At 35.4% G+C, this 16,267-nt stretch overlaps 3 protein-coding genes and 1 pseudogene across 3 annotated transcripts; 3 read left to right on the top strand and 1 right to left on the bottom strand.

Moving 5' to 3' along the window:
* The first annotated feature begins 277 nt into the window (after nt 1–277).
* Nucleotides 278–1,362, top strand: LOC134244480 (ankyrin repeat domain-containing protein 17-like). The gene is made up of 3 exons (XM_062726747.1): nt 278–430; nt 652–922; nt 1,043–1,362. The coding sequence occupies exons 1-3, from the start codon at nt 278–280 to the stop codon at nt 1,360–1,362; spliced, it is 744 nt and encodes a 247-aa protein (XP_062582731.1).
* A 3,552-nt stretch (nt 1,363–4,914) lies between these two features.
* Nucleotides 4,915–6,206, top strand: LOC134244483 (uncharacterized). The gene is made up of 4 exons (XM_062726750.1): nt 4,915–5,063; nt 5,212–5,331; nt 5,488–5,698; nt 6,036–6,206. Exons 1-4 carry the CDS (start codon nt 4,968–4,970, stop codon nt 6,194–6,196), a joined length of 588 nt encoding a protein of 195 aa, XP_062582734.1. The 5' UTR covers nt 4,915–4,967; the 3' UTR covers nt 6,197–6,206.
* A 136-nt stretch (nt 6,207–6,342) lies between these two features.
* On the top strand, nt 6,343–8,388 carry LOC134244479 (uncharacterized). The gene is made up of 4 exons (XM_062726746.1): nt 6,343–6,485; nt 6,727–7,447; nt 7,563–7,714; nt 8,083–8,388. Exons 1-4 carry the CDS (start codon nt 6,372–6,374, stop codon nt 8,386–8,388), a joined length of 1,293 nt encoding a protein of 430 aa, XP_062582730.1. The 5' UTR covers nt 6,343–6,371.
* A 46-nt stretch (nt 8,389–8,434) lies between these two features.
* Nucleotides 8,435–9,942, bottom strand: LOC134244478 (uncharacterized; annotated as a pseudogene).
* Between the last annotated feature and the right edge of the window lie 6,325 nt (nt 9,943–16,267).

Genomic DNA, 16,267 nt, shown 5'->3' with positions numbered 1-16,267 from the left:
ATAGATCATATCCAAAAACAAGTTAAACTTTATACACCACTGACAGCAGCATGTAATGGTGGACATATAAGTGTTGTGAATGAGCTTATAGAAGCCAGAGCTGATATCAACAAGCAAGGTGGAGATGATACACCACTGATAGCCGCATGTAAGGGTGGACATATGAGTGTAGTGAAGGACCTTATAGAAGCCGGAGCTAATATCAATCTTAAAGGTAAGTATGATAAACAACAAACAAGGAAATACACCACTGACAGCAGCATGTAAGGGTGGACATATGAGTAAAGTGAAGGAGCTACTAGAAGCCAAAGCTGATATCAATCAGCAAGGTGGGTATAATACACCACTGACAGCAGCATGTAATGGTGGACATATAAGTGTAGTGAAGGAGCTTATAGAAGCCGGAGCTGATATCAATCCTAAAGGTGCGGTTCATACACCACTGACAGCAGCATGTCAAGATGGACATATGAGTGTAGTGAAGGAGCTAATAGAAGCCGGAGCTGATATCAATCCTAAAGATAAGTGTGATAAACCACTGATAGCTGCATGTTATGGTGGACATATGGGTGTAGTGAAGGAGCTTATAGAAGCCGGAGCTGATATCAATCCACAACATATGTATTTTACTCCACTGATTGCTGCATGTAGGGGTGGACATATGAGCTACTAGAAGCTGGAGCTAATTTCAATCAGCAATGTGAGTATTCTACACCACTGATAGCTGCATGTGGAGGTGGATATATGAATGTTGTGAAGGAGTTATTAGAAGCCGGAGCTGATATCAATCAACAAGGTGAGATTCATACACCGCTGACAGCAGCATGTGAGGGTGGACATACGAGTGTAGTAAAGGAGCTAATAGAAGCTGGAGCTGATATCAATCAGCAAGGTGGAGATAATACACCACTGACAGCAGCATGTGAGGGTGGACATATGAGTGTAGTGAAGGAGCTAATAGAAGCCGGAGCTGACATCAATCAACAAGGTGGATATGGCATACAATACGGTAGCAATTTATTTTATTCACCACTGACAATAGCATGTAGCGGTGGACATATGAGTGTAGTCAAGGAGCTACTAGAAGCGGGGGCTGATATCAATCCACAATTTGATCATGAATCACCACTGGTAGCAGCATGTTCTCATGGACATTTGAGTGTAGTGAAGGAGCTAATTGAAGCGGGAGCTCTTATCAATCAGCAAGGTGATATTAATAAACCACTGTCAAGTGCATGTAGCGGTGCCTATTTGAGTGTAGTGAAGGAGCTAATAGAAGCGGGAGCTGATATCAGTGAAATATGTGCATGTGATGGTGAAGGTTTGAGAATAGTGGATCTGCTAAATCTGTATCGCTCTTGATTAGAGAGACATAATTTTCACGAATTGTGGTTATTGCTCTATATAATCTTAAGGATTGCTATTATACGCGGGATTTAAATGTTCTGGAGCACACTGTCTCGTGTAATTACACGAAAATAAAGTTTTCCCGAATAAAAAGTGATTTAAAGAAGTAGCTCAGGAACTCAATGAACAAAGTGGGTATCATACACCACTGACAGCATCTTGTAGGGTGGTCATATGAGTACCAGCTAAAGGTGCAGGCTGATACAAAACAACATGTTGAGTCAGATGCATACGTCTTTTAAATGAAGAAGACTTTGGTGATATAATTTGACAAAAGTTGAAACAATTCATGGACTATTATTTTTCAAGAAGAAAAACGAATATATTTTTTCTCGATAAGAATCAGACCAAGCGGCTTTAAATAAGCTATGGTTTGAGAGATTAAAGGGTCTGAGTGGAAACCAAGAAATATTGGGGATAATACTCTTTAAGAAATATGTAGCTCCATATAGTGTACTGTAAAATATCAAACTGAAAAAAAAGTATATGTCCTGGCATAATCCATAGTGTTTTTTAAATATTCTGTTTGTATCTTTAATATATATTTGAAGAGGGGATAACTGAGAATTATCTTCACTGAGTACATAATCATGGATTCATTTAATTTGAAATAAACTTGGTGTTATTTTCTAGTAATATGTCTTATAATTTTGATTTGTTACATTGTTTTATGTATAAGCATTATCATTTACATTGCTTTAGAAAAAAGGTTGTTTTGATCGGCCTGGATTCGTTGTGTGTCGTTATCAAGTTTTTCAAAAAATCATGCAATAAACATGTAAATTTTGCTCATTGGCATATTGCACTCTCATTCTGAAATCATTCAGCAAATGTTAAATAATATCAGTCACAAATGTAATAATAAACACCATCATTTAAAAATTTCTCTTAATGAGAAAATGCCAATATTTACATTTTTTTTTTGCCTGTTTGTTCTTGACATTCACTGAGATAATGATGGATTCATTATGGTCTCGATACTTTTTAGCTCACCTGAGCTGAAGGCTCAAGTGAGCTTTTCTGATCACATTTTGTCCGTCGTCCGTCCGTCTGTCTGTCTGTAAACTTTTCACATGTTCGACTTCTTCTCAAGAACCAATGGGCCAATTTTAACCAAATTTGGTACAAAGCATCCTTGCGTGAAGGGGAGTTTAAATTATTAAAATGAAGGACCACGTCCCCTAACAAGGGGAGATAATCGAGAAAAGACAAAAAATAGGGTGGGATCATTAAATAATCTTCTTCTCAAGAACCATTGGGACAGGAAAGCTGAAACTTATGTGGAAGCATTCTTGGGTAGTCTAAATATTAAATTGTTAAAATCATGACCCCCGGGGGTAGGGCAGGGCCACAATAGGGAATCCAAATTTTACATAGAAATATATAGAACAAATCTTTAAAAATCTTCTTCTCAAGAACCACTGGGCCAGAAAAGCTGAAACTTATGTGGAATTATCCTGGGGTAAGGCAGAATTTGAATTAATAAAATCATAACCCCCGGGTAGGGCACAGGGCCACAATAGGGAATCCAAGTTTTACATAGAAATATATAGAACAAATCTTTAAAAATATTCTTCTCAAGAACCACTGGGCCAGGAAAGCTGAAACTTGTGTGGAAGCATCCTTGGGTAGCGTAGATATTAAATTGTTAAAATCATGACCTCCGGAGGTAGGGCAGGGCAACAATAGGGAATCCAAGTTTTATATAGATATACACTGTATTTTGGAAAAATCTTTTTAGAATCTTCTTCTAAAGAACCACTGGGCCAGGAAACCTGAAACTTGTGTCGAAGCATTCTGGGGTAGTGTAGTTTCTAAAGTATTAAAATCATAAAAGGGAAGAGGGTAGTGGGGAACGATAGGTATAGCAAGAGGGGAAATCTGGTAAAGAACTGCATCACCAAAGTTACTCAGGTGAGCGATGTGACTCATGGGTAGCTGCAGATCTGTAGCTCTCTGGTTGAAAAAAATCGGATAGACAAACCAGAGAGCTACAGATCCAAGTGTTGTAAAAACCTTCGATTTACGCCGACGTTTTTTCGTCGCTCGCTTCGGGAATGATATCTGAATTTTTCAGCATTCAACCGCCTAAAGATTTATATGTATTAATTAAATATATTTTTTAACCCAACTCTGGTTACTTTATTTACCTTTTAATGGTTCCTAACGGCCATCCTTCGCATTGGAATGTCATTGTTTTGAAAAATTCGCCTCCTGACTGCCATCTTGACCTATTGGCGAGATCTCGGTATTTGGTCACGTGACAAAGGGGCATAACTCTAAATGGCGTTTCACGTGTTTACCTTCACAACAATCGGCATGCGATTTGATTTCGGATTCTATCTTAACAAATAAACACTGACAACTATTTTTTACAGTTTACTTATTTAGTTTAGACATTAATCGACAATATGAGCGCTTAATCAAACATACTTTCTGTTAACTTTATACTTCTAGGCTTGTCAGAAAATTTATACACAATTTTTCTACGTGAGATACGGATGCTGTTCATGTGATAAGCATATTACTATGACGTAATACACAATCATTGAAAGACCATGCCGTCATGGATCCAAAGAAGTGCATAAATTGTGAGCAGCCATTTGAAATTAAGAACAAAGGTTTTAAAAGACAATCAATTTCAAAATTTCCAATACCTTTAATCAAGCTCAATGACATTTTAAACAAACAGTTAACGATTCCTTTAACACCAACCCAAAAGTTTTTTATGCAATGACTGTGCATCATTGACAATCAAAATTTATAAACATGACACGAAGAAGAAAACCTCTGTTAAACCAGAAAAACTAAATGTAAAAAGAAAATTCAATTTCACTCCTGTGAAGCCTGGTAAAAGAAAATGCCAGACTTCTACACCCAAATGTCTCACGTCTACCCCAAAATGTCTGACTTCTACCCCAGTAAAATTTATGAAATCAAAAACTTTCAAGAAAGAGGGGTTCAAAGACAAAGTGTGCAGGTACATCAAAGATTCACATTATGACTATGCCTTAAGAATTCTGATGAAGAAAAGCAAGCGTGCAAAAGATGCATTGATGAATACTCTACGGCGCATGATTAAGAAGGAGGTGAAAAATGTAAGCATTCCATCCCTCAAGGTTCCATCAAGTTTGAAGTCTTTACAGGAGTTTCAATGGCAGCAAGTTATTCAAGAATCAAGTTATAGTATGCCTCTCTTGACAGGACTTTCGCAAGGATCACTGTCATGTCGATGGAACAAAAATGCTGACATGTAAGTTAAATAAATTGTACGTTGCTTAAACCAAAAATAAAGAAGGTAAAGCATGACTGCCAATTTTAATAATACCTAAATTGTACTATAAAAAATACTCAAATGAAAGAAAATATATCTTATAAAACTACTGATTTTTTTTTTACAAAAGCATTAGATTGTGATGCTAGTTTTTAAAGATAAAAAGTATATCTTATTTTTTATACTTGTGGAATTATATACAACTCATGTAATACCCCAATGCCTAAAACATTACAGAGATGACAAAGGTTATGTTGGTTCCCTTGTACCAGCCCTAGGATTTCTTATGGGTACCATTTTGCATTTCCACAATCCCAGGAAGTACAGTCTTCTTCAGACTGTTATATCTGTTGAAATGTACAGATCTGGATGCAACCAAAAGGTATTACAATATAATTAGTTATTGTTTTATAATTAATAAATTTTGAAGGAAAAAAAATAAACAAATTAATCTCCCTCCCACCTTAAGTACTAAATATAGTTACTATACAACATGCATTTTATTTTTATATCCGACATATCAATTACAGATTTTTAGATGGTTCCAAAAGTTGGGTTGGTGTAAGGGTTTTAAGGGGACAAGAACAGCTGTTGACAAATTGTGCACTGAGTTTGATGACAGCATTAACTCCTGGAAGAATGATATTCAGGTATATATATATTAGTATTGATCCAGGTTAACCTTTTTTTTATATGAAAAACCAACTATTTACTAATATCAAAAGTAATTTTCAAATAAAATTATTATAATATTATATTTATTAATTTTACAAATTAAACACATCATCACATTTTGAAATGTACAGGTAGAACTGCAAGGACCCCAACCCGATGAGCATCAGTCACCAGTAGAGGACTCGGAGAGCTCGGAAGACTCGGATGACTCCTTCATTTCAGAGAGTTCAGAGAATCAGGATTCATCTGATGTGGAAGTGAGTAGTGAAGAAGAAGTAGATGCTGTTCCCCTTCCACAAGATGACACTTCCCTAAATGATGAAATTGAAAATGGAAATCAGAGTATGTGGCAGATATGTTTAATTCAATTTCATAATAATTTTTTATGCATAGTCAAAGATTTGGGAGTATATAATTTATGGTGTATTACTTGTGACAAGACTTTCTTTTTGATAACAACAATTTTGAACTTGGAGTTTGAGCTGCATTTGAGAAACTTCAACCTATTGACATAAGCTGCCATGTGAGAGCATCACAAACACATCTTGTTTTTTGTGACATTTAAAATAGTGATAGCTGTTCATTGACACACTTTTGCACAATAAGTATAGAGGTTAGGTGATTTAGGTTACATCTTAAAATCGAGTCATACATTGAGTTTTTGGCTTGCCATTAACAGACCCTGGTTATAGTGTGTGCTGGGACAATGTCCAGAAGTTGAGCGTGACACGACATCCTCTTCGACAGGACAATAAAATGATGCTGTGGGCCCTGTGTTTTGCAGCCAAGAACAGGATATCCTTCGTCACCTGGATGATGTTGATGGCACATGTTCTTTAAGAGACATACAGCTGGAGGTAAGTCGCTGATTAACATGCATTGTATTTTTATCATGTGTCTCCATGAATTAGCTGATGTAGAAATTTTTATGTCTTCCATAAATTTATTTATTATTACGTGTAATTGTCAGAACTACCTACCATCCACCCAGGACTGGCGAAATCTACAGAAAAGAATGGAGTATGTTGTTCAGGGTATTGTGCAGAAAAACTTCCCTCAGTTCAGTGAAGCCCATGTAGCAACTATCCAGCATCAGTACTCTGATATTTCTGAAACCAAGTCAGAGATTGTAAGTTTATATATGCATCTGGTTTAGATTTGATACAGATTATGTCAAAAGAAATATTATTCATGTATAGTAGGCCTATGAAAAAAATTATTTTAGGTTATGTAACAAAAATCTGAAACTAATTTTAAAAAAAAATGCCTACCTACCTACCTAGTCTAGAACTGCAAACGAAGATTTTATTAAGCTTGGCCTAGATATTATTGCAGACTTTCATGATTACAATAAATCTTTTTTTCATTAGGTTAATCTTGGCGTGATTCAAGAGAACCCTGCCACGGCACGCAGAACTCTAGAAATATTAAAATATCTCCATAAGTATGTGCCAATTGGACAGAATGGACATCCATATCCAATCCTTTGTCATGGAGACCAGTTAAGTGTGGAAAGAATGGTAGAGGCAAAGCTGTCAATGGCCTTCAGTGAGGATGAAGCAGATCAGCTTACTGGTCTCATTCCAAGACCACAAGGATTCCATAAGAGGTGCATAGTTCTTCAGGATTCTATGAACATGTTGTTTAGTGGGAGCACAGTGGGGGACAAGGGTTCTTTGTTCCATATCAAGAACAGATTTGGCTTCCGAACAGTGAAGAAAAAAATCTCAGACTGTGTGAACTCGGTTGTGGATTTCTTCAACTTCGTAACAGAAGGAAGTGTTTGCATGATTGTATGTAACATTCTGGACATTAATAACATTGACATGAACTCTGATGTTATACCTGAGGATGAGAACGAAAGACAGGAAATGTTCAAAGACATCTGCAAAAGTGTTGTCCGACTCATCTGGCCACATATAGATATGAAGTCCATCCAGCAGGCTGCAGAGGGTAATGTCATACAAGACTCAGACTCTGATGATGACCGTCAATACCTAGATGACACCATCCTGTACTGGAATGACCAGACACAAGACGAGTTGGAGGAGACCTTGCCCTACTACGATGAAGATTCTGATGATGAGTTTGGTATGATTCAAACTTAGAAATTATTCATTTATTAACATTTCACATAAAAATAAAAAAAAAATTATGTGTATCAAAAATTTTCTTGATCTTAAAAGTGATTTACTTCTGATTACAGATTTACCTGAAGTTGTGGACCAAAACAGTGGTGATTCCGTTTTCAAGTATAGTTGTAGCATGCTGTGGCGTGGTCTCCTGCACATGGTACAAACAAATGCAGAACGGCACAACAATGGGGACCAACTCATGTCTGACTGGAGGCTTGATATGGTCAATTTCTGGAATTACAACCATAACAAATACCTCATTTTGGGCCACAGACTCCTAGCAGGTAGTTATTAAAACAAATTTGTTAGTTACCATGAAATAAGACATTTACTAACTGAAAGAAAATTAAAATTTGTGTCTTACACTTTCAAATTCTCTTTCAGGTGTAAATGGAATGTAACCAGCAAGAATAAGAAGTGAAGTCATGTGGAACAGCATGGCAAATCTGTTGGGGAAACCAGGCCATAATATTGCCTTGGATCTGGTCAATGAGTTCCTTAATAATGAGTTTAAGGGTAGGCATCCTGTAAAAAAGAAGTAATTCTTATCTAAAATCTTGTAAAAATCTTGGGCAATACACGGAAACACAGGTCTCAAGATACAGCAAGATTGTTGGGAGTGTTGGGAAAGCCCTTGAGGATATCTTGCAGGTGAATGTCATCCAGGATTACATTCCACATGCGTCCTCATCAGACGGATCTTCAAAAGCAAAATTAAAGAAATTCATTGAAGAGTATGGAGTGGAAGAGTTGTTTGTCGACAAAGGAGAGGAAAGGCATCACACTGGGTTTCAAGATTTCAAACATAACATTTCAGTGAAAAATCCAGAAAAATTAAATGCAAGGTTAAACAAATATGTTAAAGCACTGGAAAATGAAGAATTTCTTTATAATTAATTAAATATAATGAATATATGTGTATATCTGTCTTCGTTAATGATTCTTAATTGTCTTTGACCTTCATCATTCTGCACGGACAAGCTTCTTTGCACAGATAACAACAATTACACTGGTAACACTCACATTCCCCACAGCTCAATTCACAATATGATGGTGATATGGAGGAGTAACCAATGAAATAGGACAGTATAGAGTCCCTAAAACACTTTGTCTTACACTTGTCCATTGATTCACATAACTCTTTCATTTCATCTGACGCATGAAGTAATGATGCAGGGGTCACAAAATACATGGCCTTGGCCTTGCGTCCATCTCGCCCTGCCCTACCCACCTCTTGCCAATAGTCCATTACAGAATTACATGCACCCCAGTAAATTACAAGGTCAATGTCGGGGATATTGATCCCCATACCAAAGGCGATGGTGCAGACTGCAAGTCGTATCACACTCTCTGGCTTAGAAATCTCATTCAGTATGTACTCAAGGTCCTTGGAAGCCATTCCAGCATGATACAAGGCAATATGGCTGTTGCGCTGCACTTTTCTTCGTTCAAAATAGGCACCTTCTTTTAAAATCATCTCTGTAAAGGCGTCCACCATGACTCAAGCTCCTACAATTTTGAAGAGTATATATGTGTTTAAAAACATACCGGTAAGTTAAAGAATGAACCCAATCTTAATAATGACCATCATAATACATCTTCTTATAGGATTCATTAATATTTTACCTGACATATACTAAAGTCTTTCTGGCTTTGATACCATTTTCTCTTATGTCATCAAACAGCCACCCAAGCTCTTCAAAAATATCTCTTGACCTTTTGTACTCAAGGTAAATGTTAGGTCTGTTGATTTTAAAAATTTAAACATGAACATCATAGCAGAAGATTTAAAACATGTGTTAAAGTTAAAGAATATTATGGCCATAAAATTTTCAGTTGTGTTCATTCGCCGCATTACACATAAGAAAACTTACCTGTCAGGAGATGCAGTGAACATCTTAAGACCAGGGAGATGGATTCCTTTGGTTATGTGCTTCAGAATCTGGGGTGTGCAGGTTGCAGTAAGCATAAGAAATGGAGTCTTTGGGAAATGTGAACGAAGCTCTCCAAGCCTCGCAAATGTTGGTCGAAAAGTATCACCCCTTAAACATATAGATAAATGTTCTCACCTCATATTTGTGTATTTTTAATGTAAGATATTCTAAAAACATTGGAGTGTTTGTTATATTTTTGACATTAACTGCAGATCTGTAGCTCTCTGGTTGAAACATTAGATATGTAATGGGAAAATGTCAAGAATGATCCAACAAATTACATGTAAAGAGAAGACCATTCAACTATAAAATGTTTGTTAATTAACAAAAATCAAAAAACTTGTCCATTTTTTAAAATTTAATCAAAAACTCTTACCAGGATTCCAAAATGTGCGCCTCATCTATGGCAATCAATGCAACTCTGTCACGGTACAAGCTGGAATTCAGTATTATGTCCCCCCAGGACTCAAAATTCAGAAGGGTCTCTGGTGACATATATAGAATTGAATATGCACCCCTCTTTATGCCTATATGAATATTAATATACTCTTTCAGTTCAAATTATAAGTGATTCATTTCTTTCAATCAAGCTGTACATTCTATGCAAAGCTGATACATTAAGTCATACCTTCAATAACCTCCTGACTCATCTCATCCATGCCTTTAATGACAGCAGCAGGAATACCATGGTCAAAATTATGTTTGAACTGATCTATCATCAGACTTTTTAAGGGAGAAATAACTAAGCAAACATGTCTTAAAGCTGGGTGCTGCTGATCAAGAATTACAGGAGGCAGTAAAAAACATACACTTTTTCCAAAGCCGGTAGGGAAAACACCCACAGTATGCCTTTTACCTAAAACACTCTCTATAACTGATATTTGTTCATCTTTGAGGTCAAATTCAAAATGAAATCGTGGTTTAATCTTATCATCGAATACCTTCTTCACATTGAAAGCAGCCATGATTTTTTTTTTGGTGCGAAATGGTTTTGTCATAATTGTACAAAACGTCATAAATTCTGCTATCACACAATAAAGCTCATGTGTATAAATTTTCTGACAAGCATAGAAGTATAAAGTTAACAGAAAGTATGTTTGATTAAGCGCTCATATTGTCGATTAATGTCTAAACTAAATAAGTAAACTGTAAAAAATAGTTGTCAGTGTTTATTTGTTAAGATAGAGTCCGAAATCAAATCGCATGCCGATTGTTGTGAAGGTAAACACGTGAAACGCCATTTAGAGTTATGCCCCTTTGTCACGTGACCAAATACCGAGATCTCGCCAATAGGTCAAGATGGCAGTCAGGAGGCGAATTTTTCAAAACAATGACATTCCAATGCGAAGGATGGCCGTTAGGAACCATTAAAAGGTAAATAAAGTAACCAGAGTTGGGTTAAAAAATATATTTAATTAATACATATAAATCTTTAGGCAGTTGAATGCTGAAAAATTCAGATATCATTCCCGAAGCGAGCGACGAAAAAACGTCGGCGTAAATCGAAGGTTTTTACAACACTTGGATCTGTAGCTCTCTGGTTTGTCTATCCGATTTTTTTCAACCAGAGAGCTACAGATCTGCAGCTAACTCATGGGCCTCTTGTTTTAAAATTCTGATTGTAATGCGCGATTTGTTTGGTAAAAAAATGTTTAGAATAAGAGTTGCAACAAAATTTTGTTATGTTCATTAACACTTTATCGATACATTTTCTGTAATCGCCTGTTGCCTCTCAAGGTTTTTTCTTGAAGTGCTGATTATCTACATATTAATATGATGTGTGATATGTTTTTATATTTGTTAAATATAATCAAAAAAAAATTTCAAAGGAATTTAAGCAGATTTTTAGAATAAATCTTCTAAATGAGTTCGAAGATTTATTATTATAATCGTATATTTTTTTAATTCTATTACGAAGATGCAGCTCATTCATTTGACAGTTTCCAAGGATTCTGTTATGGTTAATGGCAAATATCTTCTTTTTTATTGAAACTTGAACCATTGTATATTTATAAATATACTTAGATCATCTAGTGTTATTGAATTTTTGTCGAAATGTTTTGATAATGTTATATATAACTAGCCATATGTACTCATCGTATACCATATGTTGAATATAAGTACACAATTTGTAATAAATTTGGCTATTATATAATTTCAAGAAATATTCATTTAATTTGTCCCTTAAATTAATTTTATTCTAATCTTGAGTAAATAAAAAAAACTTAATGTATTGTTCAGGTTCTTTATTTTTACTTCTTTTTGTGTTTTTTTAGCTCACCTGAGCCGATGCTCAATTGAACTTTTCTGATCACAATTTATCCATCGTCCGTCCGTCTGTAAGCTTTTCACATTTTCGACTTCTTCTCAAGCACCACTGGGCCAATTTTAACCAAACTTAGTACAAAACATCCTTAAGTAAAGGGAAATAAAAATTATCAAAATGAAGGACTAAATTCACAAGGGGAGATAATCAAGAAAAGACATAAATTGGGGTGGGTCATTAAAAATATTTATTCTCAGGAACCACTGGTTCAGAAAAGCTGAAACTTATAAGGAAGCATCCTGGGGTGGCTTAGATTGTAATTTATTCAAATAATAACCCCCGGGGGTTGGGCGGAGCTACATTGGGTAATTCAAGATTTACATAGAAATAAAGGGAAACATTTTTAAAATCATCTCAAGAAACACTGAACCAGAAAAGCGGAGACTTTTGTGGAAGCATCTTGGGGTAGTGTAGATTATGAATTGATAAAATTATGACCCCGGTGGCAGAGCGGACCACAGTTTGGGATCCAGTTTTACATCGAACTACATAGGGAAAAAGTTTTTTTTTTTTTTTAAATCTTCTTATCAGGAACTTCTTGGCCAGAAAAGCTGAAACTTATGAGAAAGCATCCCGGGGAAGTGTGTATTCTAAATTGTTTAAATCATAACACCCAAAGGGGGCACAATAAGGAATCCAAATTTTACATAGAAATATATAGGAAAAACATAAAAATCTTCTTCTCAAGAACCGCTGGGCCAGAAAAGCTGAATCGTATGTGAAAGCATTTTTGGGAAATGTAGATTCTAAATTGTTCAAATCTTGATTCCTGGTGGTAGGGCGAGTCAAAATTTGAAATCCATGTTTTACATCGAACTATGTAGGAAAAATCTTTTAAAATTTTTGTTCAGAAGAGCTTTGTAATTTCTCATTACCTATGTTTTTGTATGTTTGGCGTCAGTGTTTGCCTTGATCTTTGACATCCCTACTGCTTCAATTCCTTTGTTGGAATATTAAGTTTAAAAAACAAACAAGTTTTTAAAGCAGATTTTCTAACGTAAAATATTTTCTTAGTATTTCTAACAATCATATTGAATTAGAATTCCAATACCTATACTTGATTCCTTTTCCTTTACTTCACACTAAAATATTAACTGCAGTGAAGGAGAAGCTTCAGGAGTACTGAACAACAAAGTTTAATTGTTGTAATAATCAAGAGTGTAGTGAAAATCATATGTGAATATTGTTTTTAAAAAATCTAAAGAACTTTTAGAAAATGCGAAAAAAACAAAATTTTACCAAAATCGAAAACATTAAAATTAATGTTTTTTTTCAAATTTAATTTCAACCAATTACCTCGATAAATTAGTTTCCAGGCTTTTTGGCATCATTGACGGCTGCTTTTTCAATAAAAATGGAACTCATTAATTAGATTACCTTATCATGGTCAGTTGCGAAATTATTTTGTTAAAAACCATTCTCATTGAACATACAAGTACCTTGAAGGTCATATTAAAGAGATGCTAGAGTTTCTGATTAACTGTACATGTATCTATGTTATTTTTTAGACCATACCTCATAAAATAAGAACAAACTTATGTCAAAATTTCAAATCAATATAACTTTTGAAAAAAACTTGATAATCAAACGAAATGTTTACCATATGTTTGCATTTGAATACTTTTCAAATATGATTTTATTGGTCACGGTAGCCTAGTGGTAGAGCGTTCGCTTCGTGATCGGGAGGCCCAGGTTTGATTCTCGTTCGTGGCGCCGCGTCATACCTAAGACGTAAACAAAGGTAGTGACTATTCCTTTGCCAAGCGCTCGGCATTAGAAGTGAAAGTCACGGGTCTTTCGGATATGACCTTAAAAACGTAGGTCCCGTGTCACTGTAGGCGCTGGTACGATAAAGAACCTTCACTGCTCAATGGCCCTGATTGCCGAGTATAGGTCTAAATTTGAAGCCCTTCACCGGCATACGGTGACTTCTCCAGATGAGTGAAAAGTTCTCAATATACAATCAATCAATCAATCAATCAAACATGATTCAAAAAAAAAAAACAGGTGTGAACAATAAAACTCAAGATATTTAAAATACCAAAATTTCAGCTTAATTCTATGCTCAGTTTATGGTCTTGGGGCCAGGTCTTCCAACATACAGTTAGTGTAGGAATTCCCATAAATACATTTTTCTCTCAGTTATAAGAAGACCTTTATACCTATTCTTCTGAAGCAGAATTTATAATGAAACTTGTATATCAGAAGAAGAAAACACTTGCCTTCGACGCACCATTAAGATATGTTGTCAACATAATTGGCAACCGTTACCTGCATTCATATGTCGACACGATACATGTATATTCCATGGAACCTGAAATAAAACAAACCACAAAGCCTGACAACATCTCTCTCATTTACTAGAATAAAAAATGTTAATAGTATTCTTATGACGAAAATTAATGGTAAAGGTAATTATGTCGATGTTTCTGACGTTAACTTCCCTTCTGTAGCAATACGCCCTTACATGTATCACCTGCATATGACGTTTATGACTCCCTGGTGATTCGATACGCGGGAGCTTGCTCCGAGTACTGTCAGTTTTTATAACGGAGGCAGCCTACTGACTGAAAAGGCACCCTACTGATTGAAGAGGCAGCCTACTGACTGATAAGTTGTTGTTACAAAGATCTCATCAACCTTGATAAAAGTATGCATTTTGTGTATTCTATGGTCGTCAGAATGACTTAGTTAGCAAATATAACCTATCATTGGGTCGTGCTTAAGCTGTGACTTGTTTCATATAAATTGTTAGGCCCTTGTTTTTATACTGAAATAGACTACAGAATGTTCCATCTACGGGTACCTCATCAGTAGATATGCTCGCTGAGGGTGTGACCCGTCAACAGGGAATGCTTAATCTTCTTTGGCAACTGTGTACAACTCAAAAATTTTCAGAGGTGTGTGTCTATGCGCTCTTCACAGTTTTATTTATAATTCTTCTAATTTTCTTCTTATACCAAAAGAATTCTTGTTAATTGACTTGTTAATCTTCTGGTATCCCGACAGAGATTGTTGTACTAGACTCTTAAAGTATAAGAGACAACTCGTATTGAGATGTTGTTTAAGATATATTCACATTTCCAAGTATTTTCCTTAAGATTCTTTGCAAATTAAAAGACTATTCTAATTGAAGGTCCATATCTTTCTAGTAGACTACTAATAGCGAGCGCAGCAAGCGTCGCGAAGAGACGCTCGTCACTGCGAGCTCTTAAAGCAACGCCTGTGCGAAGAGAAAATTCGGACTACTGCACATTCATTCGATAGAATTTTTTGATGCCGTAATTTCGACCCACAATGCATCACTTGTTTTAGCTACGTTCTCGCGAGAATTACAGCAAATGTTCAACAAAAAGTTTACTCGCCTTTACTTAATGGATATATGTTTAATATAAATAGAAAACGGAACGTTCTTCATTAACTTTCAGCCCTGTTCAGGCTTCTTCTTTGTATATTGCAACTTACATACGACGTCATGTGACGTCAGAATCGAGACGCATCAAATGTCATGTGCGGTTAGACGAGCCCGATCTTTTTTTTCTCTTTTATTGATAACAAACATTAACACAATTAACACACAGATAGACTACATTACACATTGACATTTGATGATTCTTTTCACATAAAATAAAGAAAAAAGAAAAGCTATAAATAATACGTACACAGATAAACTGGTTCTTTTCACATAGAATAAAGAAAAGAGAAAAGCTATAAACAATTTGAGACAATAATTAAAATGATGATTATACTAATAACTAGAAACTCTTTTTGCTAAAGCAACAAAAACGGTCTTACAACGATTACAGGAAAACAAAAGGCGGGAGGTATAACTTATCAAGATTCTCGACGTTACTTTAGACAGTTATAGTCTTCATAACACTTATAAATATCATTTTAATCACTCCCTGAGACGACCGGAGGGGACGGTGAATGCATTTTACCCTATGTCTGTTGCACAATCTTCATGGTAGGAAAAGTGTCTTGATCTGTAACAGTTTAAAAGATCTCGAATTTTAACATCTAATTTTGAGAACAAGAAATCACTTGACCGGAAGTAAATTTAAAAAAAATATTTGAGGTTACTCTAGACATATGCAGTCTGAATAACATGTCTTAAAATCATATTAAATACTCTTTTTATTAAAGATATTTATGGAATAGTATGATACTCAATTTATGCAGTTTTTTCTCATAACCGGAAGTTGTCGTTTCTGTTTCCAGTGGGACTGACATATTTCAAAAATACAAATTAGATGCTATAAGGCAATACTAAGAAAGATTCCATAAAGAAAAGTTGAAAATTTTGATTTTTTTTATCACTTCCTGTGACAACCGGAAATGACGGCGGACAATCTTAAACTCAATGGATTTGTCTAGTTATCAAGGTATACCATCCCTATTAGTTTGGTGACTTAATCTCTTACCGTTTACGAGATCTAGCTATGATAACTTCTAACTTTGAAGACAGGAAATCACGCGACCGGAAGTGAATTTTCCAAAGATGTTTGACGTTACT

This window comes from Saccostrea cucullata, unplaced genomic scaffold (genome assembly GCF_032062105.1).
Source record: "Saccostrea cucullata isolate Sc308-1 unplaced genomic scaffold, CSIRO_AGI_Scuc_v1 ctg5447, whole genome shotgun sequence".
NCBI lineage: Eukaryota > Metazoa > Mollusca > Bivalvia > Ostreida > Ostreidae > Saccostrea > Saccostrea cuccullata.
This window is presented reverse-complemented; position numbering and strand designations above follow the sequence as displayed.